The 26,850-nt window shown below is 40.0% G+C and overlaps 1 protein-coding gene across 8 annotated transcripts in view; it reads left to right on the forward strand.

The window, feature by feature from the left end:
• SYBU (syntabulin) overlaps nt 1-26,850 on the forward strand; it is a 117,277-nt gene that overhangs the window by 82,421 nt on the left and 8,006 nt on the right. For all 8 annotated transcript variants that reach the window (XM_017891532.1, XM_017891535.1, XM_017891529.1 and 5 more), the window contains one exon: nt 22,858-22,960. In XM_017891532.1, coding sequence (XP_017747021.1) covers nt 22,858-22,960 — 103 coding nt within the window. The remainder of the gene's footprint in view (nt 1-22,857; nt 22,961-26,850) is intronic.

A 26,850-nucleotide genomic window follows, 5' to 3' on the forward strand; every position in this document is an offset into this window, starting at 1 on the left:
TACACAACATTGAGAGGTAAACATGCACATCCTCTATCTTTGCAAAAATCGGAGTTGGCATTTGACAGTCAACTGTGTTTGTAGTGACAATATTTGCCTGGCTAACAGTACGTGCTCAACAAATGATCACTTTTATTGTTATAAAATGGGAAATAAGGAAAGTCTAGGAATAGCACAACTTTAAGGCATTTGAATGTCCACTCATCATCTCATCTGCATTAGTCCTGTTCTGTCACGGATGCCTTCTTAGTAAGAATTATTCTGAAATAATAGAGAGCTTTGGTGGAAGCTTATTAAACATTTTTTCTGAGCAAACTTCTATTTAGAGGGAATCTGCCTTGAATTGTTCCAGAGAGCTCTGTATTCCATTTTCTCTCAGAATAATAAGGCTTCCCTGTTCCTCTCTTCTGGGCAGTGCTGTGAACTGTCGTGCATATTTAAATAGCTGGAATTCATTGGAGTACACCAAGCATTTTTCTCAAAATGTTGTGTTTGCCATAAAATTCAGGGCTCTGTGGGGTTTGATATAGTGTCTTGCTTGCCCATTGGGATATTATAATCAATGTGGAAAGATTCTATACGTTTTGCTCCAATATTGTTCAAGGATTCATCTTGACTGTTGTGTAGGCATTTACTTCTATTTGACAATTTGGTATTTCTTCAAATGCTTTGTGTCCATTCATGAGGGCGATGGTTTCATTGGAACACTGCAGTCACCAGGGAGAAGGCCCTGTGCTCTTCCCTGATAGGCTGGCTTTCCCTCTGCCTCCTGTTGCTATGGTGCCAGCAGAGTAACTTCCTTGCCCTGCACATGCAGAAGGCTCAGTCTCCATGGATACCCCACTCTGAGACTGTACTCTACTGAGATATGAGCTGCACACACTGTATTTCTGCAAAAGACATACCCCAGTCTGTGCTGGGAGGTTGTTTGCAGAGGCAATGTTTGCCATGAAAGTCTACGGAGCTTACCTTCTAAGTAAGTAGTATTAGTCACAGTAAGTAAATAATTATGTTGGATCACAGAGGCTAGACTGTGTGTGTGTGTGTGTGAGTGTGTGTGTGTGTAAGTTAGTTATGGTAGGCCAAAATGGAGCCTAAAACAAGTTTTCATCTTCACCTCTCAGATATTCTGAATGCATGGTCTTATAACTAAACTTTTAAAAATATACACGTGTTATTTTAAGTACTCTTTGTCATTTATGAGTCTATTTGTGCAATTGTAAGTCAATTTGATGCCAAAATGAAAAAGACTGACCATTGGCAATTACATTTAGAATGCTCTTCTAACCATGAGCATTGCATGTTGCATTTGTAAATGAAAAGCGTGGCCTTACCAGTGGTGTGCTAAGGGAATAGATGAACACAGCCACAATTAACGCTAATTGGCACTGCACATAGTTTGAAATGGGCCTCTGTGTAGGCTGAAACACGACGTGTTTATTATCAAGAGAGAGTCTGCGCATGTGATTAGGAAAGGGAATACCCATGTCTGCCTGATTACCATGAAAATTACTGAGAGCACATCTCTCTGGCCAGTTTTAATTTACTTTTCTCACATGGCATCCAGTAGAAATTCTGAAACAGTTAATGTTCATGGAATTGGGATGTGGAACTTTTTTATTTTTATTAATTAATCTGACCTAACACTTCCTCTTTACTGTACATTCCAAGAGCATAAAGGTTGGGTTTGTAGTGTTGTAAAACACGAGTCATCTTAAAGTATTTTCATCTGCTGGGCAAATGATTAATGCCTGTGGTGGTAAAATTAATTAGTAGAAACAAAAGAAAGACTATGTTTATGGCAACTCCAACTTTAGTTCGGTAACTTTAAAATTGTGTAAAATTGAGATATTTAGATTGTTCACATATATAGCTGACATCTGGCAGCTCTAAACAAAAAGCAAAACATATGCTATATTAGTATGGAGAAATTCATCTTTAATCATATAAAAAAGTGAACACAGCATTATACTAGATTGTTAACTTTGTTTACTTTTTTGTGCTCATGACTACTTAGGCAAAGGACATACTGTGTTCATGTCATCTTTTCCAATGGTTAGTCATGGTTCAAGTTTAATTGCTGAGAACAGTGAAAAGATACCACCCTTTGAGAATGTGAATGTACCAAGGACTACTCTGTCCCTGGCTTTGTCACTGGGGTCAAGTTTTAGGTGATTAACTTAATATTTCGTAAATATAATTTCTAACAGTAGATGGAATAGCAGACAAACATGGGTGTGTGAGAAATTCTATAGAGATCATGATTTTGGAACCCTGGAAACCATGTGGATGACACTTTCTCCAAACTTTTACTGCACCAATAGTATAAAGCTCCATATCCCTTTCTCAATATATCTGCAATGAAGTCCCCCACCCACCTCTAAAACCCAGCATAGTATGGGATTTCTTTTTAACCTCAAAATATCTGACTCTTCCCTCTAAAACTTTTCTTTCATCTATGTAGTGGAGATAGTAAGAGTACCACTCACATAAGGCTGCTTTGAAAATTCAATGAAATAATCAATGGCATATGATTATAGGAATAGAATATATATGAATAGAAGCATACAAAAAATAGCTTCTATTGTGTTATGAATACTATAAACATTATCACCATTTTTACAATGCCTGGTAGTCAAGGGAGGCATTAGCTAATAGCTTGAACAATTATTTGTTTCAATTTGATTCAGCCTATCAACTTTCTTATCAAATACTTACTAAAAATCTACTGTGTGCTTAACACTTTGATGGGAGTTGTGGGATTTTATGTACATGAGAATGTACCTAACAAAAAGTGAAATATACAGTAGGGGTTTTTTCTTTTCAAATGTATGGCTTTGTTGTTTTGCTAAATAGATATATATATGTGTATGTATGTATATATATGAAATTGTGTTGCTATTAACAAAATGGATATGTAAGATACCACAGTAAATGTTTAATATAAAAGAGGCTGAGCCATAGCATAAGTCTAGTTAATATTTATAACTTGAATTTAAAATGTGATGATTAAAATCTAGGGTCAAATATTAAGTTAGGTTTTTTTCCTGAAAGGATTTCCATGACATAGTTTGAAAAAAAGCAATTTCATTTTCATTAAGTTCAAAGTTTGGGGAATGATGGGAGAGAAGGAGATGGGAAATGATTGATTAATCTGTATAAAATAGGCCCCATGCTGGGATTTTCCTTTTGCACTAATTCTGTGTGACATCTGAGCCAAAAAGATACATAAAACCAATGCCATATGTGCTGAGCCTGCTGGTGCTTATTTTAAAACTCATGAAGAGTTGACCCAGATTATATTTTGCAGCTTTATTTTTATTTTAATGTCACTTTAATTTCCACTTCTTCCTGGCATATTCTCTTCTTTCCTTCTGTTTTCCCTGGAAAAAACGTGGCATGTGCATCAAGGACTATACCAAGTCACTTGAATGAAGAAAAAGAGCGGGCGGCGGGGGGGCAGGGTAGCATTTGTAGGATGTGGTTTAAAATGAGGTCTTGAGAGGCTGGGAACTTGGAATCAACGTATGTTCATACATGCTGAATATGTTTAGCTAAACATAATTTCAGATGCAATATCACTCAGATGGCCTAGCTAGAATAAGCCTTCTATTTTAAAGTTGCAATGGAACAATTAAATCCTTAATGATATCCTCACTAGCATGGTGACCTGTTACTTACATTCTGCTAGTCTGTGAACAAAATAATGCCCCACTTTCTATTCCATTGTTGTTAGTCACACATGCACATGCTTTGAGGGTGCACAGTTCGTCAGTTGTTTGTTAGGTACTTGGTGCTTCTGTCATGATATTCGGGTCATATCTGGGGAGCTTTCTGAGGTCTCATTTGACATTTCTATTTGCTGCATCCTTTTCCGTCAGGAGAGTTTGTGGCACTTTCAGAGGAAGGGATGCTTCCTTGTCTTACATGGCAGCAACATTATTCAGGGAAACTGGATCTTCCTGAGTGTTTGGCTTCTTGTACTCACCTCTGAGGTTGAGATAGGCAGGCTCTGCAAGCCTCTGCCAAGAAGATCTGATTTCTGCAGAGACTACTGGCGGGCCTGACTGTTCTTGAAAGATGAAGGCTATGCCTGTATCTGATACTGGGTTACTGCCTGACATCCAATGCCTTTTCCCTCATCGTTAGAGGAAGAAGTGAAAGATCCAAGCCACGAGCTTAGAAGCACTAGTGCATACAGGGCAATGGTTTAGAATCTGCAGATTGCGCCACAGCCTCCTATACTGCCCAGCTCAGAGAACCAGGGACAGTAAAGGGATTTTTCCCATGCAACACTGGGTCATTCTTAAGTTTTGGATAAGATTCTCCAACTCAGCATTTCCACCCTTCCTTTTCTTCTCAGTCTCAGCTACCATTTAAAACAACTGAACCTGGTAATGCTACTCATTTGTTTTTTTAAACGAATGTTTATTAATGTGCTAGACAGTGACCCAGGCACTGGGTACAACAGTAAACCAGGGATCCCTGTACATTGTGATATGTTCAGGAGGAAACGCAGTGTCCAGTGAGAGCCCAGAGGCTGACCATGTTACCTAGACTCTGGGGTGTGGGAAGAGTTCCAGGAAATGTAATGCAATATTGATACTTATAAAGGGTAAAATTATATTTTTAAGGGAAAGACACTTAGGGATTTGAAATTTACATGCAATCGTTGTTAATTTAAATACTGTGTATGCCCTTAGAGGCAGTGTTTTTTTTTTTTTAATTCTATTGTTATGGTCACCACATTTAATAACAATTTTTTAGACGGTTCTTTTCTCTACTAGAATGTGAACCTCTCTAGGAATAAGAACATATTATCTTTTCTCTTTCCTTCTCTCTTTCTTTATTTCTCTCTGATAATCACTGTAGTAACTTTTGTTTTACATTCAGTTTTGCTGCCTCCCTTATTTCTTTATAAATACTACATATAATGTGATGCATAAAGAGAATGTATGTGACATGCGTGAACTGAGTAGAATAATAATAAAGCAAAACTTGTGATTTCACCTTCTACTTTAAGAGTTGCCGCCAGGGAAGCTGCCTGCACACTCCTCCCAGATCCTATTCTCTGACTCCCACAAGGGTAACCACTGTACTGAAATGTGTGTTTTAACATTTCCTTGCACTTTAAAAATAATGTTACAACCTTAGATATGTGCCCTTTAAAATATGTTAGGGGTATTTTCAAAACTATTGTTTCCAAACGTACTTCTTCCCTTCTTTTTAGTGCCATGCAAACACTCTCTGATGGTCCTAAGAAGAATGGCCTTGATTTATTTTTCGTAATACTCTGCTTTGCTTTTCCATTTTATTTTGGGTTTTCACAGAACATTGTGGGCTGGAGAGGGAATGGGTGGAGAAAGTAGAGAACACTGAGTACACTTGAATTTAAAAGTTGATTTGTGTAGGGGGGTGGGGCAGAGTAGCTGGGCAAGCGAAGGGTTGGCCTGGGAACATGTGCTTTGTGCCAGACGTCACTGACAGTGAGATCCTGGGGAAGGTTCCACTAAAGGAGTCCAAGAAAATGCAGAGCATAATTTGTGTGCAGAGCAAAATCCAATCGTGAGTATGCTTCGTTCATTTTAAGTGCTATAAACCACACCAGGATTTGTAGAAATGTTTCTGGAAGGATGAGTGGGAATTCAAAAACATTTTGTTCAGAAGTTTGAGAGATAGAATCATTTTCAATTGACAGACAATGGTATGAGGTGAAATGTTGTTGGTTGCTGCTGGAGACAGAGCTCTTTGCCTCTCTTCAGCTTCTGCCCCAGCTTGAGAAGGAAGACAAGTAGGAATGAGGCATCCCAAGTGCATTTCCCTTCCTGGGGCGGACGCTGGGCTCTGTGATCCTTGCACAGGTGTCCCAGGGCAGGCATGCAGGAGCTGTTCCGCCTGCTTTCCACCTGCTTTCCTCTGACCACATCACCTGATCCAGACATTTCTCTGTTGTGCTGCCAGCACTTATCTTGAAAATATTTTCTCGTGACTTCATTATTCTGTTTCTTCCTTTCTCATTTGAGTTTCTTGAACACATGTCAGAGTTAAAAACAACCCCAACGCCACTAGGCCTTCCATTTCTCCATTTGCTTTTGTTCTCACACTCCCTGCAGATGCCAGAAATTGCCAAAATTTGCCCAGCTTATTTGTTTTATTGTATTGATATTTGTGCTTACAAACGAAGTTTACATTAAAGATTACAGACACCTGTAATCCCAGCACTTTGGGAGGCCAAAGCAGGTGGATCACTTGAGGTCAGGAGTTCAAGACCAACCTGGTCAACAGGATGAAACCTGTCTCTACCAAAAATGCAAAAATTAGCCAGGTGTGGTGGCATGCTCCTGTAGTTCCAATTACTCAGGAGGCTGAGGCAGAATGATCACTTGAGCCCGGGAGGCAGAGGTTGTAGAGAGCTGAGTTTGTGCCACTACACTCTAGCCTGGGCGATGGGAGTGAAACCCTGTCAGAAGGAAGGAAGGAAGGAAGGAAGGAAGGAAGGAAAGAAAATTACACAGAGGGTAAATCTAGCATTGACCTTGTAGTACCTCAATCCATTCTTATCAGATTATCCAATTCTTCACAAATTCTTCAGGCAATATATAAGAGACATTGTTCTTTTCATTTGATTGAGGTATTTCTCATTTTGTTTGCTTTTCCAAACATATGTATCTCCATTCAATTGTTCTTTTATGTGGGAACACTGCAATCAAGCATATGGTATAAGATAAAGGTTTTTTTTAATGTTTAACTTGACTTTATCCTTTTTCTATTTTTAATCATTTGGTTCACCTGGAGTGTCAAATGATTTTGAACCTATACAGTTAATTTTGTGAACCTAAGAGCTACCTGGAAAGGGTCTCCTTTTTCAGCGTTCCTTCTCCCTTACCTTATGACCCATCTCCAAACTGTAATAGTCACCTGAATTCCCCGCCAGCCTCCAGTCTCTCTTTCAGATATTGCTGTCATATTGTCTTCATAAAGTGTCACTGTTCATGTTACCACCCCAAACAAAACTCGTCATGGTTATCTCTTGCCTTCCATATGTCATGGTTCCCTCTTGCCCATAGCATAGTTTTTACATTTTTCAACTCTCTGGTTACAACTCACCTTTTTGGCTGCATTTTCTCATTTGATTACTACATTCTAGCCATACAAGGAACTCCATATACATACTAAACATGCCCTGTGTTTTTCTTCCCCTGTGTTTTAGTTCATGTGATCTCTTTCACCCAAGGTCAACTCCTGTCCATGCCCCCAACACTACATTATATATTTTTCCTGGTGTATCAGGCCCATCTCAAGTGTCATCTCTCCCGTGACGTGTTCCCCTGCCCTAATCCCTTCACCCTAGCTAAGAAGATTTCTTCGTCCTCTGTGTTCTCTGGATGCCCTCCCTCTCTGTGTGCACTCATTGTATTCTGACTTATATCCTCGTTATTTGTCTGCATAGCCTAACTCCTCCTAGGAAACCCTTGAGCATTGGAACTGTGTTTCTCCATGCCTTCCCAATCCAGTGCCTTAGCATAGAAAGTGTTTAACGCATAGTTGAGATGGGCTAGATTGAACATTGTTGTCTTGGTTTCCTGTTCTTAGATCTTTGTGAATACTGATCACAAGGATCAAGCAGAATGATGTCAGACAAGCCAGCTCTGTTGCTTACTAGCTCTGTGATTTGGGGTGAGTCTCAGCATCACTCAGAACTTTGGTTTCCTGGTCTTTACTTGTATGTCTTTGGGAGAAGGGATTAAAGGAAATAGCAGCTGTAGAGTTCTTGACAGAGTAGGCTCTGAGTCCACAGTGGCTAGTGGCATTATTATCTGACGCTGTCATCCGATGCATTTGTTATCCCTTCAAAGTTTTGTGTAATCAGGAGTCTGCCGTCAACACCATACCATCCATTATTTCATTCATGTCATTAATAAAGCATGTTAAATAGGATATGGACAATACCAGGGCCAGGTGATGTGTTACTAGAGATTTCCCTGGAGGTTGATAGACAGTCCATTTGTCAACATCCTTTGGGTACTGGACTGTGCTATCACCCAGTGCACACGGGTCAACCTTGTTCATAAGAGTATCCTAAGTGTTTGCATTAAACGCCTGCTGAACTCCAGATATGTGATGTATGTGGCCATGATAATTCTGTCAGAAAAAAAAGGAAGTGCGGATTGTTTTTCACATCTGACCCAGTGAACTCTTGCTGGCTCCTTCTTGCATTATTAAAGGACTTTCTCTACAATTTTACTGGAGATCAACACCAAACAACAGTTTGTGATTTTCAGAATTTATCTTTTCTCTACATTCATGACCTGCAGACTTTTTGCCCATTTCCAATCTTCTACCTCCCATCCTTTCCAGTTTCTCAAAAGTTAATGATACAATTTCTGCAATCATATATCTAAATTCTTTTGGTACCTTTCTTTGCTCATTCATTAAATAGTCTTCTAAGTCTCCTATAAGCCAGGTTCTGTGCTCTTGGCTCTGGGGATGCAGTGATGAACAAGACAGAGGTCTTTGCAGTTAGCATGGTTTTTGCATGCTGGTATCCTGGGTTGAAAACTTGACTTTTAAGTGGTTTGGGCATACAGGCTGGAAGTAGGAGTGGAAGGGAGTATTTTTGTCCTAATTGGAAATAACACCAGTCTGTTAATCCAACCTAAAGGGCAAAATAGGAGAAAGAGGAGCTATTCCTAAATGCCAATGGTGGAGAAACTTTTAATGCTGTGAAATAACATTTCAAAACAACAGCACCTGCTCTGTGCTAAACGCTGCATGACACACTGGGGTACAAAAGAACACTCCCTCAAGGAGCTGACAAGCATACTGGAAAATATGTTAAAGCAAACAGGCAATGACAGTGCAATGTGATAAATACTTGTTAAATTCTGGGTGGGGTCAGATAAAGGAAGGCCAGCTCATCCCCTTCCTGAAGGAAGTAAAGGTCAAGGCTAAACTGAGACTGAAGAACAGGTAGTAGTTAGCCAGGCCCAGAGGGACAGGAAAATAATCCAGCTAGAGGGAACAGCGTGTGTGAAAACCGGGAGTCTAGAGGATATCATGCCTCCTTCAGGAAACTGTGAATGGTTCCATTGGCAGGGGTTGCGGTATGACAGTCTGAAGAGATTATGGAGGGTTTGTAAATCATGCGAAAGAATTTGGACTTTATGGACACAGGGTGCCATTGAGGAGTTTCAACAAGGGAATTGCCTAATGAGGTTTCTTCTCTGGAGTAGTGTGGAAGACAAACTGCTCAGGGCCACAAGGAGCAGCTGGGCATAGTGTGATGCTGTTTCAGTAATTCTGGGTGAGAAATGATGATGGCCTTAGGTGGAGAATTCAAGATGGGAAAGAGCAGACAGATGACACAGTTACTAAACAGACAGATTTGAAAACAAGAACCATTTGTTGTAGGGATTTCACAACATTCCGTGCACAGAAGATCACCTGGGCAATTTGTGAAGGTGGATTATGAGACTGACTTAAAGAAAGTTCAATCAGAGGATCTGGAGTATGAGTCAAAATCTGTATTTTAACAAAGAGTCCAGGTGACACTGATGCAGGTGGAATGGAAACACTTCTTTAAAATATATTTCTATTATGTTAACTTTTTGCTTAAGAATGAAGATTCAATCCTATTATCTTTGTTGAAAGTAGATGAATGACTCAGCCCCAGTGTTTACTGTGCAAGGTCTGTCTCCTTGCTAGTATAGACTGTGTTCACTAATTGTTTGTTCTCTGGTAGGGGATACAGAATAGAGTAGTGATAATTTTGTTGCAACTTTTTATTGCAGATTGTTTGTAAATGTATTTTCAAAGGTTTCAGTGTGCCCCTTGCAAGAGCAAGCAAACACTTTGGGTGGAATTGGGGCGGGGGGTGCAAAATTGCCCCAAATCTTGAAGTTCCATGCAGGTGTACTTTCATGGTGTTTAAGGCATATTTTGAATCTTATTGTGATATTTCAGATCCCCACATAAGGGCTGTGTGACCTTCAGCAAGTTACCTGTTGTCTACTTTTCTCACCTGTAAAATGTGAATAATAATTGTACCTCTTTCATATGCTTGATATGAAGATTCAATGAGAATGCCTGTAAGGCACTTTGAACAGTGTGTGAACATAACAAGCCATTTCTAACTATTCCTGAGAGAAACCAGGTCATCTATAACTTATCACTTGTATTTAGAGTTTAGTCATTTAATAAATACCTTTCCTTCTTAAATCAGATTACTTAAATAGTCTACAGTGCCCATATGCAAGAATTATTGGAAAAGTTTAGTGTTTAGCAGCACACATACCAAACACATGGATAAGTAGGCTAATGATGTTGATGATGAATATTTACTGTGCACTTATAGTAGTTCATATTATGACGTTTAATTCTCACAAAAATCCCCAGTGATAGGCACTCTTTTAGTCCCTTTTTACAGTGAGTAAACTGAGGTGTGGAGAGGTTAAGTGATTGCCTGAGGTCACACTGTCATTAATGAAAGAGCAGATATTTGAGCCCTGGATCTGCTGATGCTAGCACCTGCTCTTAACCACAGCTGTTAAATACATATTGTCAATTACATACAGCATGGTTAGTGCCACTCAGTATTATGCCAAGTAAATTAAGCAGTTCACTCCTTTTGGATGTGAAATATGTAAAAATGGTTCTCAAAATATATACTACAGTGTGTATCTGTATGTTAAATTACAGACAAGCCAGCTGCTCTCACTTTGTCAGAGGCAGCCATTCAGGAAGCCGCTGGGGGATCTCAGGCATAGGCCTGTCTTAGAGCAGTGGTCCTCAAACTTTAGTGTCCATATTCCTGGAGGGCTTATTAAAACCTACATTACTGGGTCTCGCCTCTACCCATAAGTTATTTAATCTTACAAAATGTCATCTCTGCTCCTAAATTGGTCGTCTTTCTCATTATTCTGAAACTGACTCTCAAAGAGTGGTCCCAAACCAGCAGCATCAGCACCACCTGGGAACATGTTTCTGACTCACTGAGGATGGTTTAAAATCTATCCCATAATCGCTTGACTCGCTCAACAGACATTTAACTTCACAAAGACATTTTGAAGTGACAAGTCATCAGCTCTAACACATAGATCCTTAGATAAAAATCAGAAGATAGAAATGTTTACTTTGCCTTTAACATTTATAAAGCATAGCAGTTACTTCCTCATATAGACTTTAAAAAAATTTTTTGAGATAGGGCCTTACTCTGTCACCCAGGCTGGAGTGCAGTGGCATGTTCATGGCTCACTGCAGCCTCAACCTCCGGGGCTCAACTGATCTTCCCACCTCAGCCTCCCGAGTAGCTGGGACTATAAGCGCATACCACCATGATTGGCCACATTTTTGTATTTGTTTTTTCAGAGATGCGGTTTTACCATTTTATGCAGGCTGGTCTCAAACCCCTGGGCTCAATTGGTCGGCCTGTCTCAGCCTCCCAAAGTGCTGGGATTACAGACAGGAGCTACTTCACCCAGCTGTAATATAGAGACTTACATGGTGTCTTTCCCTTCTCCAAAACAGCGGGGCTTGCCTTAAAATGAAGATCTTTTTTTTCACTTGCAACTTGGAATCAGGCCTTGGAATTAGGAATAAGTTCTGGGCTGTATTAAACACCAGCACATACCGTCAGGGAAGCTTTCCCCCATCACTCTTCCTCCTCATTTTGGGACAAGAGGTTTCTCCCTCGATGAGGCTGTATGCGTAATCCAGCATAATCCAGAGTTCCAACGTGAGAACTCTGGGTCAGCTTCTCACGTTCGTGGGCTTCGTCTCCTTGCCAAGGCTAAGTACAGGGTTGTGAAGTCACCTAAGCCAGACTCAACAGGGCATTAGGTAATTCCTGATCTTTGAGGGCTATTCAGGGTCAGAGCTACCATGAGACAAGGGGTCACCCTAGGCATGTTGGACCCTAAAATTGGAATAAGGTAAAACAGAGATTCTAGTTTTACTTTTCTCCTTCATAACTACTTTTAATTATTCATAACGACAGGAAGAAGGGTATAAGTACCAATCTGTAAGGACAGGTGGTCCACAGAGCATTTCTTCTTGCCTATGGAATATATTACTAAGAGTAGATTTCCTCTTGATTTTTTTTTTTCTTAGACTCTGGAAATGCAAATACATGTTTATTGGAATGGAAAATCTAGCTAAACGAGTAACCGGAATAAAGTCAATTCATTTTCTCATTATCAGGAGAATGAAGTATAAATTATGGATAAAAATCACACACTCTAATATTGTATAGCAGTCAAATGAAGGCATTACAACTATATGGAGAATTTTAGCAATATAATATTGAATGAAAATTGTCCCAAAAGATTTTATATACATCATGATAACCTATTTGTTTTAAAAGTTAAAACAAATAAAACCAAAATCCTCAAATTCTACCTTTTAAAATATATAGATGTGATCATTCTTTGTAAAAGTGAACGCAAGGAAATGGTGAACTGGGGATAAGATGAAAGAAGACCACATAGGTGGATGCAAGTTAGTGTCACTGTTCTAGTTTTTGTGATGGGTTGGTGGTTTCTTCATTTATTATATTAAACATAAACAAAACAAATACATAAACAGAGCAGTCAGTAAATAAATAAACTAACGATAGCCTTGCATGGGCCAATGATGAGAGAATGTCAAAAACCAAGAATTATGATTAATCCAGTTCTTTGCATCTGAGACTCTTTTAAAAAATACATTGAGAGAACAGCTTTCTAGGTCACAGAAAAAATAATGAAATGTCACTCCCCTATAGAAAAACAGTTCCATGCTTAGTTTCATAGAGCATTCTCTGACCCGCCACTTCCTCACCTCACACATGTCAGCAGCTTCAACCTCTAAATGGAGATCATGAAGGGCAGGGATCAGTAGACCATTAAGGGTTGTCAGGGGAATCACTTCAGACAGAATTGTGGCTGTAGGATCCCTAGAATAGGAAAAATATATGCTTCCTTTTCTTTCATTTTCACCTCTCTGAGTAAGGTAATATGTTTGCATATTTTCTTAGAGAAGTGAAAGTGAGAATTTTAGAAAATAAAAAAGACCTATGTGTCAAATATGAGCAACTCTTAACTTGACCAGTGGCAACCACTGGGACCTGTGTCTAAGGAAGGTTTTAAATTCGCCTGCCTCCCAGTTGCCTTTATTGCCTCATTCCCTGCTGTTGCTTCTAATTCTTTCAGCATTACCATCTCTGTATGCTGTTCCCTTCACCCCGTGCTGTCTCTACAGCTCCGCATTCTACAGTCCTGAATTGTTGTAAATGGCTTCAAAACCTGGCTAGTTCAGTGTGCCTCCTCCATGAAGTCTTCATGCTTCCAGCAGGAAACAGTCTTTCCCATTGTTGACCTCTCTTAGCACCTAACTTGTGTCCCTCCTAAGACATTTGCCTCTCTCTGAAGGCAGGACTATGGTCTCAGCCCACGTGTACTAGCAAAGAGCTAGGGAACACACAAATATGAACTAATGTGGAGATGACCGCTCTCACCATGTGTTATTTGTGAGCCACAGACCCTATAAGAAGGTCTGGATCATTAGCTCCCTGTTGCTTAGTGTGCTGCAGGCCTTCCTATGAAATTGGGATATTCAGTCAATACAGCTAAGGAAGACTTACTCATTGATTTATAATCTAAAAGAAGAATTTTTACCATTCTCTGCCAGGACCATCTTCTATTTTTTTTTTATTTTTATTTTCATGCTTGTTTTGAATCCTTTCTTGCCACTCACACCACACAACAGCCTCACCTCATTCCTTGTCCCTGCTCTAAGTCTTCCAGATTTTGGCCTCACATGTGTTGGGACCTAGATATGGTTCAAAGAAGGTAATCATAAGAAGAAAAATAAAAAATAATAGTGAAATGTTAAAGTGCTTACTGAGTGCCAGCACTATTTTTCATGTTTTACATATATTATCTTACATTATTCTCACACAACTCTATGAAATAGATACTATTATTATTCTCCTTTCATAAAAAAAATTGAAGCTCAGAGAGCTTGTATTTCCCAAGGTCACACAGCTAGTAACTGAAACTACTAAACCGTATTACTTTTGAAAAGGCAAAGAGAAATAACTTCATAGAGACTAAAAATGCAAATGAGAAAGAGAGAGGAGGGTGAAAGCACATCAAGATATTGGAAGGGGAGCATGGCCAAGTCTGGTGTTGGAACTCTGCTCTGTTTAAATGCAGTGGAGGTGGAGTTCAGTGCTACTGAGAAAATCCAGGGAGTGAGCCACATGTGAGACAGATGCAACCTTCCTGAGTGCCACTGCCAAGGGAAGGAAGGAACCTGTGGGTCGAGAAGATGATGTGCCCTGGAGGTTGTCACACAGTGGGGATGAAGATGGGCATTGAATGGTCAAGGCTGTTAGGTCTTAGAGTCAATTAAGAAAAGCCATGTTTAAGTACAGAAATGAGGTTTGAAAAAAAAAAACATTATTTTAGGGCCCCATTGGATGTCTTGGCAATGAGTTGTGAATTATGTCATCTGTTTCCCAGTAAGTGGGTGTTTTATTCCATTTGTGGTCTAGAATTGCAAGCAGACAACACCACCTCACTGAGATGAAGAAGAGTGGAGGATGAGGTGACTCCACAACCTTCTCATCTTTTCCTTCTCCCTTATATTCTGGACTGAGTCATAGACTTAAATCCTATCCCCGTCCTGACCTTCTGTCTTTCCTGGTGTCTCACTCCCCATTTTTCTCTCCCAGCCCCTCATCACCTCCTTCCTCCCCTATGAACGCCTCCTGCAGTGACACCCCTGCTCTGCACCCAGCACCACCATTAGGACTGCTCTTCCTGATTTAGGTTTTCCTGCCAGACAGGAGGGCAGGCATCTCATTTTGGTAAACACTGGATAAATGCTTCTCCTTAAATAGAAGCAGCAGGCTTTCCAGCTAGTTCTTTTAAAGGGGCAGAAATTCAATTCACTTCAGTAAATTTGACAAGAGATCAAAAATAAGTAACATGTTCAAGTCCGGAAAATACTTCAGGGAGGATTTGCTCTGTTTTTACTGGGTCTCCAAGATAATGAGCTAGGATGAAGTTTATGACCACAGTGGATGTAACCTTTCACAGCCCCATTGGGTGAAAGGCAATGGGGGGAGGGCTGCCCGTTGGACGTGCCTGCTACTGGAGTGGTTCCTGAGCTGAGTCAGTGTGGGAGATGATAAATGCCTGTGTGTGGTTCCTTTGATGCTGTGAAGCATGTCTGCCATGGAAAATCCAGGTTGGCACTGATGGAATAACCCCAATGCAGCATACACTGGATTGTGAAATGTTTTTCTCTGCTGAATGGCGTTTGACATGTTCAACTGCACACTGGTTGGCCCCTCCTCTTTTACAACAGGATTATGAGGACTTTGAACCATGAACCAACTGTTAAGTATCCTACTAGCTTTGCAAACCAACATTTGTGTACATGAGTTTGGCTGGAACTGGCCCAGTTTCAAACAACCTGTGCGTTATGTACATTCCATCTTTCCCTCCAGTCCTCTGATAATGTATTCACTCCAGGAAAGTGTTCCTGGAGAGCCGTGAGGGTACAGATCATTCTGTAAATTAAATTCTTCTCTCCTGTGCAGTTTGTCCGTGAATTTCTTCCTCTTCCTTTCGCTGGCCTGTCTGTCTTCGTTTCTGCTCACTCATTGTTCACATCGCACTGAAGAAAGCTCTTGCAATTTGACAGGACTTGGAGAGAAAGTCCAGGCACTTTTTTACCTTTGGAGCTCTCTTCCTCACAATATGGTTCATGGACCACCTGCTGTGCAATCAGCTATAGTAATTATCAAAAATGCAGATGCCTGGCTCACCCTCCTCCTAGATCTTCTGAACTGGAATTTTTGTGAGAGTTTCCCAGAAATCTGCACTATTATTAAACTTCACAGATAAGCTTCATGCACAGTTAGGTTTAGGGACCACTGCATTATTAATAATAATTTTAAAATTTGTATTTATGAGTGTGTCAAGCACTTTCTATGCATTAACTCAATTCATTTTCACAGCAACCCAATGGGATGGGGATCATTATCTTTGCACTTAAAATAGGACCTGACACATGGCAGGTGCTCAATAACTTTTTGCTAAATAAATAATAAATTAACCTTTTAAAATGTATGTGTATACATATATAAGTAAGGCTTAGATAAGTTAAAAAAAATTGGTCAAGATACACAACTAGTGACAGGTGGAGCTGGGCTTTATAGCTACTTCTGGTCAGAAACTTTCACTTCCCCTTGTTTATTGGTTTCTTTACACCCTCTTTGCTTATCATTTCTCTCATTCACTCTTCTTGTTCAGCAGATGGGTTGCCTGTATTTCTGCTTAGACAGGTAGTTGAGCCAGCCCAAGGTACAGGAGTGAACTGGGTGGCGTCACCTCTGACCTTCTTGGCCTCCTTAAGGCCTCCTACCTTTCTCAGACCTTCCAAGCTACCTAATTCAGGAGACTGGGCCCTGCAAAGATGAGAATTAGAGTAAATCTACTCATATTTCCCTGGCACTTTCTGAAGGCAGAGTACTAAACCACAAGAGACTATAGAACTTTTTGGAGGCATCCATGGGGAGTCTCTTTTAGAATCAGGATCTTTGGAGACACCCTATCATACACACACACACACACACACACACCCTATTGTACACACACAGAAAGAGAATTAAAAAACAGAAACATGCTCCTTGCTGAACAATGGCAAAAGGAAAACCACCTTTTATAAAAGTAATTTAAAATGTATGAGTAGAAAAAAGCATTTCCTATTATAGTTCTTTTTAAGAGATAGATATAATCAAGACCTTTCTTGAGAAGCCTTATTCTGGCCTTTGGGCCACTGTACCAGTAGTTTCAGCTAAAATGGTACTATTGAGGGCTTGCTATATGCCAGGCATTGTTCTCATTTCTTTGCATGTGTCACCTGAATTTCCACAATCTTTTAGCAATACTTAATATTAATAACTTCATCCCTATTTTATAGATGAGGATACTAAGGCAGAGAGAGGGTAAATTCATTCCTCAAGGCACCACAGAGAGCAAGTAGAGGAGCCAAGATTCAAACCCAGGTGTCTCAACTCCAGAACTCTCTTAATACTCCATAATATGGTGTGACTACTCTTATTATAAAAAGATTTTCCTTAAAAAATTTACATTTTTAAAGGGAAAAAATGGATTGTTCATATGTCAGTGAACTCCTATATATATTTTGTAATATGAATAATGTGCACATGGTTAGAGAAGCCAAATGGCTCAGAAAGATAATAAAATGAAGATAAGAGTCTCTTTATATCCACACTTTCCTGTTCCCAAGAGACACCGTTATTAAGAGATCATTTTATACCTCAAGAAAAATGTTCTGTGCCTATAGCAGGTTACATATTATCTAAAGATTTATTTACAAAAAAAAAGCAGATTTGCAATACCCACTTTTCTGCATCTTGTTTTTCTCATCTAATAACAGGTGTTTGATATCTTTTCACTTCGACACACCCAGGATCATGTCACTCCTTTTCACAATGGCGGAGTATTCTCTTAAGCTGTTGCTATGCCACCTGATTTAACCAGTCACTATTGATGGGCAACTAGGTTGCCTTTTTGGGTCCTTATGTGCAGAATAAATTCCTAGCAGTACCGTTTTCCTTTTTATGCATGTAGCATAGTTCACACTCTTACTCTGTTTTTACAAACCCTTAACACGGCTGGTATTATCAGACTCTTTTGCCTATCACATAGATGGAAAAAGTCTCCCTACTTTCATTTATATTTTAGTGACATTGATAGATTATATGGCTTTTCATGTGTATCAGTCATTTCTTTTCTTTTCTTTCTTCTACCTATTATGTCCTTGGCCCATTTTTTTGTTAGGTTTTTTTTTTTCTAATTTTATGCGCTTTGGGTAAATTAAGGAGATTGACTTTTTATCATGTGTTGTAAATATTTTTTCAGTGTATCTATTTGGCTTTGACCTTGCTATTTTCCCATAAGCAGTTTTAAAAGTTTGAACTTCTCTTCTTTTGTGTTTAGCTGTGTGTGTGTGTGTGTGTGTGTGTGTGTGTGTGTGTGTATGATTTTAAGTATATGGCAGTTCCATCAATTGAGCATCAATCAGAATGAAGAAAACTATTTTCTGAAACTACGATATAATTGGAAATTACATTTACAATTTTCAAAATATTTTATTCTCAAATTCAAAAAAACCTGTATATGTATCTTATCAATGTATTGATCATTTAACTAAATATTCCCTTTCTGAGATAAATACCTATACGGGGTTTAGGAAAGTAATTTTGCAAAACTAAAACAAAACCCTGTTTAGGCTGTGAAGCATTTCTTGGATTCCTTGGCTGGGCCCCCCAAGCCTTAGCAGCTAAGAGTCAGTTCTACTGAATGTACTTTAGAGCAGCTTCTTTTAATAGTATCTTTTATAATTGCATGTGTCCACTGCTCCTGCTGCTCCTTAATAGCTGTGCTTAGCTTCAGTGAAAATGGTTCCTCTCTCCTCCCTGGAGACCTGTAAATTTAAAAATCTGTGTATTTGGGGGAGATGGGTGGAGAAGGAGGATGGGAGAGAAGGGGTGGGAACTAGGTGGGGTTTTTTTTATTTTTTATTTTTTATTTTTACTGCTTCTATTTGAGGTGGTCCAACCTGAATTAATTTGATAGCTTTGCAGTGATAAAGGATAAGAGAGGGTTTGGGGTTACTTAAATCAGTGTTTTAGAATGGCTTAATACCGCTTAGTAGATCTCAGGATTGCTCTATACTGTGGTGTTCTGATGTATGAGGACTGCTCCATATCTTGAAAACAGGAAAAATTAATAATGTCCTAAGAGACCAGATTACAGGCAGTGCTTTAAAAATAAGTCAGTTAGCTATCGGTTTGGGCACGTATTCTTTTTGTTTTCATTTTTTCTTCCTTTTCTAATTCCCTGGCGTTAGCATACATGCACAGAACGCTTATTATCCTAACGTGATAAATAAAAGGAATATCTCGTTCAGCAGTGCTATGAAACAAAAAACTGCCAGAACTTCTGGAGGTCACTGGGCATAGCTTCTTTAGAGTTGGAAAAATGCTTTCTGCAGCAGGATGCTTAGTCACTAAGTATTTGGCATCAGAGCATTATCTTAAAGGTCATCAAATTCATCCTGTCTGTTCAGTCCTGGAATAACACTCCACTAACCTGGCAGCTGATCGAAAACAATATTGATGAGGAACAAAGACTGTTAATGAGGATGACATTCATTGTTTCCAAGAAACCCATGAAGCAGGCGCTATGAGTATCATCTTTGTTTAACCAATTAGGAAACTGGGACACAGAGAAGTGAAGTAACTTGGCTAAAACTTTCCACCTAATATGGGTTAGGGTCAGGCTTTGAATCCAAGCCATCTAGCTGAGGTCCCATGTTTTCTCTGTTTTTTTGTTTGTTTGTTTTTGTTTTGTTTTGTTTTTTGAGATGGAGTCTTGCTCTGTCACCCAGGCTGGAGTGCAGTGGCATGATCTTGGCTCACTGTAACCTTGGACTCCCTGGTTCAAGTGATTCTCCTGCCTCAGCTTCCCAAGTAGCTAGGATTACAGGTGCTCACCACCACGCCCAGCTAATTTTTGTATTTTTAGTAGAAACGAGGTTTCGCCATGTTGGCCAGGCTGGTTTCGATCTCCTGACCTCAGGTGATCCGCCCACCTTGGCCTCCCAAAATGCTGGGATTGCAAGCATGAGCCACCATGCCCAGTCGAGGTTCTATGTTTTTAGGTTAGGTACTCTGTGCATGATTTTAATAACCCAAAAGAGCACTGAAAACAATACATTAGTTGCATACACTGTTTAAAAGAAATGAATAAAGAATGCCTCTCCTTCCTTGTATCTTTGTTGCCAGCTAATAGATAAATGGGGGTGTGGTGATTAGGTCTCCAGCTTTTCTCTTAGTTATTTTGCTTAGTATTGAAGGAAGTATATCAGATGATGTATTACATTTAGCGTTCCTGTGTATCCCTTACAAAGTGTTTCAGAGGAATAATTGCACATTAGGAAATAATATCTTAAACCTGATGGCTATAACCACAGGATCTATTTTTGAAAATTGCCTACCTTTATCATTGGATAACAAACGTGATAATTTACTAGCAAACAAAGCTGGTTTTTACACTGCATTAAACAGTTTATGTTTTTTAAATTCATAAACTGAAATAGTTGTGAAGTAGTATATTCATTTTTCACTATCGTACTATTCAAATAGTCCTGAATACAGCTGCAGGGACCCGATTGTGCCTTCTACTCTCTTTCAGATGTACAGAAAGTAAGAGAGGAAAGTGCTGAAACAAAGTGACCTTAGGCCCTGCAAATACATAAAAGTCATTATATTGAGTTCCAGTAGCAATAAAATGTAGAACAAAGTTGTCCTTTTAGTTCACAGAACGTAATTACCACAGATCAGAAGCACCATGGGGTAACAATGGATTTTCCACAATTATCTGTTCCTGTTCTAGAATTTCTGCTTTTAGGCAAGCAGTTCAATTATAATCGATGGACTTTTGTGAAAGGAATGAAAGCTGAGTGTTTCAGAGGAATAATTGCACATTAGGAAATAATATCTTAAACCTGATGGCTATAACCACAGGATCTATTTTTGAAAATTGCCTACCTTTATCATTGGATAACAAACGTGATAATTTACTAGCAAACAAAGCTGGTTGAGTTAGGCTGTCAGGAATCTCATGTTGCTGGACTGCATTACCAATCATGAATCCTTGAGATTGTGAACTACTACAGTTTAACCAGTGCATTCCTTAGAGTCAACTGATGAAGTTTGGGAAGCTTCTAGGAGCTCATTACATCATTAGACAAAGTCTGTGCAATCCAGAAGGAATAGCTGGTCTCAGTTCTGATAAACTGCCATGCTAATCTTCCCAAAATTCTGCTGGGAGCCAGGAGTCACTGCTGTCATCTGGCTAATGGGTCATTCTTGGTCTCTTTCCTAGAGACCTGGACTTCCTGGAGGCTGGGGTTCCTGAGAGCTCCTGGAAACCAGGGAAAGGTTTTTTTTTTTTTTTCTCTCTGCCTTGTGATTACCTACCTTCCTCTCTAGCAAAACTAATAAAGCCCATCAGAGAGCGAAATCTGTTCCCCAGTAGGCCAAAGTCTGGCCACATCTTGTACCTATGGTTCATGTTGGCCTGTTAGGGAGATGGTAATGTATAGTTTCTTTAAGAACGTCTCTGTTCCGCTGCTTCTTCCTACTGCCTTTCTGAGGATAAAGCATAGTATGGGAGAAGTAGTATGAAGATTTGGTCCTGGACAGGATTTATCACCTACAAGCTTCAGGCAAATCAGCTTCAGTTTTCTCAATAGCAAAACAGTGAGATTAATGTCTATTTTACAAAGATGTCAAGAATAAATAATATATAGCATAGAAAGCATGGTGAATAGGGCCTGAGACCTAGTAAACATTCAATAAATAGTCATTATTATGATAATTATTGTTCACTGCTTGTTAGAAAATCAAGGATTTAGGCTATTCATATTTTCTTCAGCCCAGAAATGTGAGCTGGCTCTGGGTTCTAGACCAGAAGAGGCACAAATTGTGTTGTAGGGGTTGAGCAACAAGGTCAGATTAAACTGTATACCTAGACTTATTTTTCAAAAGCACATGATACTTCACGTTTTTAAAAAGTTCTTTTCTGGCCGGGCGCGGTGGCTCAAGCCTGTAATCCCAGCATTTTGGGAGGCCGAGACGGGCGGATCACGAGGTCAGGAGATCGAGACCATCCTGGCTAACATGGTGAAACCCCGTCTCTACTAAAAAATACAAAAAACTAGCCAGGCGAGGTGGCGGGCGCCTGTAGTCCCAGCTACTTGGGAGGCTGAGGCAGGAGAATGGCGCAAACCTGGGAGGCGGAGCTTGCAGTGAGCTGAGATCCGGCCACTGCACTCCAGCCTGGGCGACAGAGCAAAACTCCGTCTCAAAAAAAAAAAAAAAAAATTCTTTTTCTTCTTCTCATTGTTCTAGCTTGCCTCTTCTACATCCCTTCACTTCCCCAGGCAGTGTATGAGAATGTTTCCATTATTACTCTTTCAGAACTACCTATTTTTGTTAGGATTAATTTATATAAATTATTTTACTGCACAGCATGTTTCTATTATAATTACACACCCAACTGTAGTCTGTACTCAAAGTATCATGTGATCTTTGCAAACTAATGAACATCCCTACCTGTGATCACACCCTGAAGCTAAAATTCCAAGTTTCAGTGGAATTTACAGATTCTATCACTGTTAAATTTCTGCTTAAGGATCTATTCCTTAAAGAAAAACCAAAACTGCAGTCAGAGAGAGTCAGTCCTCAGTGCCAGTGCAGGCAGTCTGGGAGCCCAGGCTTTGCTCTTTCCTGACTGCCTCTCACTGGTTAACTGTCTCCAAACCTAACATGCCAAATTGAAGTATGACTAGCTGACTACAGAAGCCCAAAGATAAACTCTCTTGGAAAAATTGCTCTTGGACTGATCAGTGTTTTCTTTTTCTTTTGCTTGAAGTAGGGCGAGCCCGTTGTTGTGGAGTGAGAGCCTCACACACGGGAGAACAGTGCATTTCTTGACTCTCTTGGGTCACTGTTGACAGTGTCTGCAGGAAGACCGGCCTCTATAGGAAACTAGCCTTACTGTGCATCTTAGCTGTATTTATGAAATGATGTCCTTGTGCTGGGCCTTCTCTTGACTGCTTTGAGGAAAACTCTGTGAACCTGGAAACTCTGGAATCTTGGCACTTGCCAATAGTGTGCAAATGCAAGGAGCAGGACCTGGAAGGCAGGGAACTGGCCAGCATGTTCTCCGGTTTCCTTTCCCTCACGCTTCTCTCTCCCCTGTTGTTTTTCAGGTAGTGAAGCTGATTTTAGCTCCTCGAGCAGCACAGGCAGCATTTCTGCTCCTGAGGTCCATATGTCGACTGCGGGAAGCAAGCGGTCTTCTTCTTCACGCAAGTAGGCACCGTCTCCTGCTCTGTAATTAATATGCTTTACACAGGTGACTCACCTGCACCTATGCGTCCATAGAACTACCCGGATTACTGTTCGTTCGTATTTTATTATTCAGTTAGGCTTTTTGTTTTGTTTTTTTTTTTTTTTGCAGTGATTTTTAAATTGGTAGTTTTTCCTACCTTGCCTACTGTGGTCACATGGCTCACCTGTGTTTAGCCATCCATGGCTGTCTCCCATCCAACCCTCGACTCTATGCTCACTCCTCCTTCTGTCCCTTCTCTCTTTCCCTCACTCACCTGTGTACTCATCTGCATAGGAAGCTAGTGGTCTCCCACTTCCCTCCCAACCCCCTCTCTGTGAATCTATGAGTCTCTGAGCTGTGAAGGCTCTGACTTCACCCTTTTTTTCCCCTAAATGGGCTTCCATTTTTAACCTCTGTGAAGGAAGCAGCCACTCCCTGACCACTCCCAACATTTACCTGGGGAAGGAGTGAAGAAAGTGTAGTAAAATTCATAGGCATGGTGGCCACCCCATAGAGCACACTAGCTGGGTGTGTGGGCTCTGAAGCCAGGCTGCCTTGGCTCAAATGCCAGCACCAACTCCAGGCTGTGTGGCTCTGAGCAAGTTGTTTAACCGTTCCATGCCTCGTTTGCCTCATCTGTGAAATAGCCCTACCCACCTCAAAGCGTTTATTGTTAGGATTAAACAAGTTAATAAAAGTAAAATGCTGAGTCAGAGCATGGAGCATAGCAAACATCAACCGATGCTCTCCATTGATGTTATTTGAATTGGTAGAGAGGACTATGAGAACACGGGAACCACTATTCACATTCAGTGGGAGGGATTGCAAGCCCCAGGATTCTGTGCTTGCCACCAGTGGCTTTGTTTATTTGTTTAATAAGTATTTATTGAGCATCTACTAGGAGGAAACAAAACTCCACAAAATTATATTCATTGTAGTAGGACAAGAAGGACAATAAATTGAAAAATAATATTATTTTAAAAACAGTCAGGGGAAGGAGATAGAGAGTAATGTGGTTTGTGATATATTTTAGCTTGGCAGGTCCTAGGATACCTCAGTGATGAACTGAGCTCTGAGCAGAGACTTAAAGGAAGCTATGGAGGGAGCCACGGAACATGAGGGGACCTGGCTTCTGACTTTGTCACGTCACTTGATTCTCCTGGGCCACGGTGTTCAAAAGACAGTTGGACTGTGTGACTTTTTAAGGTCTCTTCCTGGAGAAAATCTATTTAGTTTCCAAAAGCCTGCCTTTCCAGGACTCAGCAAGCAAATATTTTCTGTTTCTCTTGGGTGAGCCGAAGATTTAGCTGATGTTTATAAAGTGACCTGAGACCCCCCAGGGCACAGTTTTATCATTAAAAATACAGCTGAAGCCAGACAAACCTGTAATGAAAGAGTGAAGTCCACAGTAAAAAAGCACAATTGCTCTATCCCCAGCCCCACCCACCACCCCCATTTTGGCAATAAAGTGCCTCTGGGATTATAGGACATGAATGTAAACATTCTGTGTACATCAGATGTGGCTTGCTCTGAGAACAAGCCATTTATATAACCCATTCAAGAAATTATGACATACACATGGAACAAAGTATCAAACAATATAGAAAGGCTAAAAGAAAAAAGGAAGTCCTGTAGATGAAGCCAATTTAAATGTTTCAAAGGAATTTGTGTTTATGGTTAAATTCCAAGGTTGTATCAATAATACAGAGTGACTAAGAGAAAATATTATAGTCTAGAATTCATGCTTTCTTTAAGTGATCAAAATTTGATATATTGAACATAAAATAGCCAAATGTAATTATATGCAAATCAGATGAATGCTTATATTATTATCTGTTATAGCCAAGCAATAATAGACTTCAAAGGTTTAACAAAAATTAATAGATGGAAAATTGAAAAATGGCAGTGTTCTATCTATTATCCTCAGTTTTTAAAAATCTCGGCCGGGTGCAGTGGCTCGCACCTATAATCCCAGTACTTTTAGGAGGCCAAGGCAGGTGGATCAATTGAGTTCAGGAGTTCAAGACCAGCCTGGTCAATATGGTGAAACCCTGTCTCTACTGAAAATACAAAAAAAAAAAAAAAAAAAAAAATTAGTCGGGCGTGTAGGTTGGTGCCTGTTATCCCAGCTACTCGTAAGGTTGAGGCAGGAGAATTGCTTGAACCTGAGAGGCGGAAGTTTAGTAAGCCAAGATAGCACTACTGCACTCTGGTCCTGGGCAACAGAACAAGCCTCTGTTTCAAATAAATAAATAAATAAAGTAAATAAATAAAAGAATCTCACCAAGGCACAGAGTACCATCAGTAGATTTTGGTCATGGAGTATCTCAGGCATTTCACATGAATTTTGTGTTCTGGAGGGCCATGCATGTGGGGGGCAGCTCCTCAAGAGTAGCCGGCTATCTCTGCCAAACTCTAGTAGTTTGTGATCCTTTCAATTGCCTGCTTCCCCATGTAGAGAATGAATTTTCTCTGTGGAGAATTAGCTCCCTGAAGGAAGGCTAACAGGAAGATTGGTCAGTCGGTGGGAAATGACAGGAACAGGTGGAGTTGTTGAGAATATTTTGACGTTATTTTAAAACAAAATTTTAAAGGCTTACAGATTATCTTGTCTCATAGAAGGGCAACTCTGCTAATATTTCTAAGGAATTGTCTTTCTTAACTAAAACACAAATCTGTTTGGAAGATAAAAATGAGACAAAAAGAAAACCCTTGGTATTTGGAGTCAGACAGACCTGGGATTGAGGTTAGCCTCCATTATTTATCAGGTGTATGACCCCAAGCCTCAGTTTCCTGTTTTGGGATATGGGATAATAATAGCATCTTACCTCACTGAGTTAAATGAGATGATATATGTGAGTGCTTGACATGATGCCCAGAACTCAGTGAAAGCGTTGGTAAAAGGTGGTTTTTGTCAGTAGGGGTGAAAGTAATACTAAGAGACATGGTACTACTGCTGTTGCTGCTGCTACTGGTGGTGGTGGTTATGGTGGTAATCATGGTGGTAGTGATTATATTAGTCTGCTAGGGCTGCATAACCCAGCACCATAGACTGGATGGCCTAAACAACAGAAATGTATTTACTCACAGTTCTGGAAATGGGAAGTCTGACACCAAGATGTCTGCAGGGTTGGCTTCTTCTGAGGCTCCTCTCCTTGGCTTGTAGTGGCCATCTTCTCCCTGTGTCTCTACATCATCTTCCTTCTGTTTATGTCTGTTCAAATTCCTTCTTTGTATAAGGACATCAGTTAAACTGGATTAGGGTCCACTCTAACTGCCTCATTTTAACTTAATCACTTTTTAAAAGCCCCGTTATTCTGTAGTACTGGGAGTTAGGGCTTCAACATATCAATTTGCAGGAGGTGACACAGTTCAACCCTAGATCACGGTGATGATGGTGATGATGATGATGGTGATAACAATGATATTACCTGAAGTCCAGAGCCATAGTCAGGGAATCGAAATTCACCTGAGTCACTCATGAGGTTTTTTCTAAACTCCTCTGTCTCTGACCTTCTAGTTATGTATTCAGGTTTGTAGAAGGGTTCAAGGTCAGCAGAATTTTTTCTCCTTTTGTGGACTGCGTTTTCTTGTCCACCAGACCAAAGGATCTGGGATGGGCTGAAGAGGACAGCATTGGGTTTGCCAGTTCATGGCCATGACAAACATGGAATCTCAGTGTCTCCTCTGCAAATGTTTCCTATCAAAGCCTATAATGAGTTTGCACCTATATATGTTAGCATTTGAACTACTAAATGAAGAGAACTGATATTTTTAAGCATGTTGCTTCTTTTTAAAAAGTTAGCTCTTACAAACTGTCTGATAATTTATTTCCTGATCAATATTCAGAAAGCACCTGAAACAGTGCTAG

This window comes from Rhinopithecus bieti, unplaced genomic scaffold (assembly GCF_001698545.2).
Source record: "Rhinopithecus bieti isolate Rb0 unplaced genomic scaffold, ASM169854v2 scaffold_18921, whole genome shotgun sequence".
Lineage (NCBI taxonomy): Eukaryota > Metazoa > Chordata > Mammalia > Primates > Cercopithecidae > Rhinopithecus > Rhinopithecus bieti.